General features: G+C 38.3%; 1 protein-coding gene across 1 annotated transcript in view; it reads right to left on the bottom strand.

The window, feature by feature from the left end:
* Window positions 1–5,000, bottom strand: part of LOC138005768 (uncharacterized) — a 12,427-nt gene that overhangs the window by 6,439 nt on the left and 988 nt on the right. Inside the window, exons 2-3 of the mRNA XM_068851953.1 lie at window positions 3,094–3,355; window positions 574–698 (exon numbers count right to left, since the gene is read on the bottom strand). Coding sequence (XP_068708054.1) covers window positions 574–698; window positions 3,094–3,355 — 387 coding nt within the window. The remainder of the gene's footprint in view (window positions 1–573; window positions 699–3,093; window positions 3,356–5,000) is intronic.

Below are 5,000 nucleotides of genomic sequence, written 5' to 3'. Positions count from 1 at the left end.
AATGCCACTTGAGAGAAACTAAATTTGCAAAAATTCCTGGGGGGGATACCCCCAGACCCCTCTACAGGTTTCAACCTTTGGTGCTCAAGAATACTCCCAATTTTCCTTCAAAAGAGGTTGGAATCTCTGCAGATAACAGCAACAATCACTTCTTTGTTTCATCTATAACCTGCATTTATTTTGTTCCTTGAGTCCTAACACAGGTCAGAACAAATGAAACACATCAAATTGACCTGCTCCTAAATGAGTTGCAGTCTTCATAACTCAGTTAGTAGAGCACTGGACCAGTATTGGTAGAGCACTGGACCAGTATTGGTAGAGCACTGGACCAGGATTGGTAGAGCACTGCACCAGTATTGAGGACATCATGGGTTCAAATCCTAATGAAAGCCACCTGAATGCTTAAATTGCTTAAATTGTCCAGATAACAGTGACAATCGCTTCTCCCTTACAAAGACTATATGTTGCCTACACTAGGGCTCAAAGGTCAGCAACTGACACTAAGAAGTCATTCCATTGAAAAAAAAAAACACTTTCAATTCCAAGCTTGTAATGATTAAAAGCAATACCAACCTCTTGCAGTTTATTAAATCGCCACATCACAAGCCACAGTATGAGTGCAAATATCCCACCAAAAATATTATTTGCTATTCCACTACTGACATAATGTATGTCCCCTCTCTTGGCACGCCAATATACTGTCAAAAATCAATGCAAAAAATAATAAACTCAACCTAAGCAAGCAATAGGGGCAATTCTCGCGATTCTTACATATTTTGGATGCATCAAAAACTCTACAAAGCACCATGTGAAATGACAAGAAAGATCGGATTCTACTCTGCTCAGAACTACCATTATCTTTCGTCATACTCATTGTAATCCTCTCACTATAATATTTACCAGAGTTGGCATGCATGCTTTACAAAATAATTTCTACACAAGCCCTTTTCTCAAAGAGTTTTCTCATTCAATACCAAAACGTGTCAAGGAAAAACCTATTATATTTTTCTCTTTTCTGTGAACTACCAACTGGGCTTGACACTAATGGTAGCCAACTAGTCATTGGGGCTGGTAAATATTGTGAAGCAGTGGAAATCTGGACGAAAACAAAAATGAAAATTATTTATGGATAAGGCAAAAGGAGAGAATAGAGACTAACAACAGAAACTGTGAGCCGATTCTATGGAATTTACTGCCTTAGAAAATGATAAGTTGAAAAAATAAACTGAAGAGGAAACCAACGTGTATTACAGATTCCCCAGGCCACATTACGAACGATTAATCATGTGTGAAATCATGCAGAACTTTTCAGCTGCTGTTTCCATATGCGCAAACACCTTCCGGGAGCTCGATCACAAGCAGTTTGCATAAATGGAAACACCTTTTACATGTATTCATCCCCAGTCAATAATTGCCAACGATCGCAAACAAGACGAAAGAGAGAGAATTCAGTTACATCCTGTTGGCAACGAGTAGCAATGCAAAAGTGGGGAAACAACGATATGGAAACACAATCATAAACTGTTTCTGATTGTTTGCTATCAATCAACAATATTTTTGTGCATGTAACATGTTTTAACGAATTAGAGGCAAGTATAAGTAATGAAAATGGAGTCCAAGTACAATTGTGGCAATGAGGATACTCCTCAAAACAGTGTGAATTTAATGAATATCGTAAGGAAATACCCCACCAAATATACCTGTAGTAAAGTTCTTGATCACAAAGAGATAGTTCCTACAGTATAATTTGATACGGCCTAGCTGAAGCCGTTGTTGCTCCTTGAAAATGTATCGGACTCAGAATCAGTGATGTCTCTTAACACTTCCCCCTCCGCCTTCTTCTTCGCATCAACTCCAGCATAAGAAGTTGAACACGACGCAAAAACTAATTCTGCTTAATCCTTATATTTTTGTGCCCTTTTCTTATGATGTCACGAGATCAAGTTGCGTAAAGCAATCACGCATATGGAAAACAGGATCGCAAACACAAATGCAAAAAGTGACAGTGTTTGCAATCGAGCCAATGCAAACGGTTTGCAATGTTGTTACGTGTATATGGAAAGAGGTCACATACTTTATTAGAAATTGAATTCAAATATAATTTATTTCAATTAAAAAAAAAAAGAAAGAGATAACATGGAGCAACTTATCTTGTTTACTAAAAATAGTGAATATCGCATAAAAAGAGAGAAAACTTGCTTGTAAGCAATGAGGCCGCTGAATGTTAATTGACTCTGAAAACTGTACAAGGATAAAACGCATGGATTGCTGTTTGAAACTATTAAAAAGAAATCTTATATGAGGGCAAGTCTGTCCTTTCAAAGTTCCTTATATATAATTTAAGATGTTATTTTCCCACATTCCGCTGCTTTTGTGCTTCATGCGTAGAATGCCGCTTTCAGGTTAAAAATTATGTTAATCGCAAATAGCTCTAATCAAAGGAACAGCCTTTCCACAGACTTCCAAGTGAGCAGTTTAGTTTTATGTACGGTTTATTTCTTAATTTACTTTATTCCGCGTTTACCATACTCCAACTTGCATTTGTGAGTTGCAAAGTTCTGGTTATGGTTCTGTGAGAATTGGCCTCAAGGCCACAAAAACTTTGCCTTCGTGAGAAAAATACGGGAAGCCATACACTCCAGCCACTAGCCACTGTTGCGAGGATGGATGTGAGAATATTTACTAAAAGCACGAGTGGTGTTTGCAAAAGTGGAATTTTTATCGTGATAGTTTTTACAAATTAATGAAACTGCCCATGACGAGACTGGCTAGTGCAACTTTAGATTTGGCTAGTAGTGAAATCAGACCTGATACTAGCCATTAGGCTAGTGAGCTAAAAAGTTAGTCTCGAGCTCTGTACCAAAGAAAAGTTGAGGTGTTAAAATTATCCAATGTAAATGCAATATCCTGAAAAGGCATGTTCTTTAACATATGAAACCAACTTTTTAATTGCGGAAAAGATGTGAGTTTATGAAAGGTAAATTTATTAAGCAAGAATTTACCTGCTGTCTGTCTCGACTTGTTAATTAGAAAAATTAATAGACAAGGTAGCAATGACAAACCCAAGTCCCCCTACCTGATTATTGTACAAACCTGAGCTCATTGACCACATTAAGGATCCACCAATCAGAGATAACAAAGACAATGCCAAATCTTTATTTGTAAAACAAGGGAATTCCTGTGAGGATGTATTCATGCTAGTATTACTTCTGTTATCCACTGCCATCTTTTCATTTAAGGTACCGGTACATTTGCTACTTGCTGCTACGGCAATGCCAGACACCGAGACAAGAACAATCCCTACGACACCAACGGCCATTGCTACAATCTTCTCCACTGGTACTGGGTGACTGCTCTGTAAGGTGGAGGGAAACAAATTCACAGTTGATCGATACTCCATTATCCTACAGTGTATCATGCTAAAAGCCCTAGGGCACCTGAGGGATCAATCAATCAAAAACTATGTCCCCTTCATTAATAAAATCGCTAATGCCCTCAGGTAGAGTTGCAATTAGGTGCTTAATGGATGTGGCAATGACAGATTAAACTTTCACCTGTGAAGGGGGTTCAAGAACAAGCATTATTTGATGGCAACAAAAGTCTAAATTTTGACTTTCCTAAAGGCTAGGCCATATGTGACTGTCGCTTAAATGAGTAGGAAGATACAAGAACAACAGAGAAGTCCAAACAAACCAGTATCTTTTACAGTACTTCCCTGGATCACACAAATTTTTCGATTTACTGGTAAGTAAAATCACTTTCTTTCGGCAAATGGGCTTGTGTTGATGCAGTCAAGCTACACGCACAATTTTTACCAAGAGGTGAGTTTGCTGACAAAAAGATATCATTAAAATAATTATTATGAGATTATGATGGTTGTATCATATCCCATTGTCTGGCGGGCCATCTTCTTTAACAGTCTAAAACACTTCCTGGCCGCCCTTCAACAACTGCAGGATTGAATTTTACAAAAAACAGGTTTCATAGTACTTAATTAATATACTTACAGTTCAGCTACATGTATCAAGTCATGATGGCTGTACCATGTTTTATAACAATTTTTATAAACTTTCACTCAACAAAATGAGCACTGTGATTGGTTGATTCTTGGTCACCAGGATACAATTCAGCAGCTGTTGCCCATGTTGCATAATGTTTGTTTTGCTACCATTGTTGAAGGGAAAGTCTTAATATATAATGAAGAACTTATGCACCTATCAATGTTGGGGTGTGGGCTGAGCCAAGGGAATTTGACATTTTCATGGGAACTAGCATCAAATTCCCCACCCCCTAGGCCTACAGAAGACTGTCAAATTCCCCACCCCGGGCACCTTCTGAACATCACATTCCTGCCCTGGAGTAACTTTTAACATTAGATTCATAATCTTGGAACACCAATGTTTTCTTCACTGTCAATTTCAAATTTCCTTTCAACAGCTGATCGAAATTTGTCATGTCATACGAAACATTTCCTCTGCCCGTGGTACTGAAAAAGAACCTAAAGTTGAGCTAAACAACATGAACAATATTAACCAGCTTTTGAATCAATCAAGCATGCACAATGATAGAGTAGAAAATTCATGAATATGTAGAAATCTACGAAAAGCAATCACGAAAAACCATAGAAAAAACAATTTTCTACTTGTGCACACTCCAGCAAAGACTGAAAGTGATGGTCCATATTTACAAAAAGACAAGACAGGGAAAACCAGAAAAGTCCCATTAAAACCAAGATTGTGGATAACTCATCTCCAGGTTCTCTCGGAGTTCCGAGATGGCAGGCATGTCAAATTCCCATCCCTGGGGCAAAGCGTACTTGTCATCTCGCTAACCAGGGGAAGGCTCTCTGAGTCAATTTCCCACAGGTATACATGTATATACCAACACCCTGGGGCTTAACATTGGTTTTCCTTCAAGTCCTGGCCTCGGTTGTTCAAAAGGCGGATAACACTATCCAACGGATAAATCACTATCCAGCAGATAAACACTTGCAAAACCAA

Source organism: Montipora foliosa, chromosome 1, assembly GCF_036669935.1.
Source record: "Montipora foliosa isolate CH-2021 chromosome 1, ASM3666993v2, whole genome shotgun sequence".
NCBI classification, from domain to species: Eukaryota; Metazoa; Cnidaria; class Anthozoa; order Scleractinia; family Acroporidae; genus Montipora; species Montipora foliosa.
This window is presented reverse-complemented; position numbering and strand designations above follow the sequence as displayed.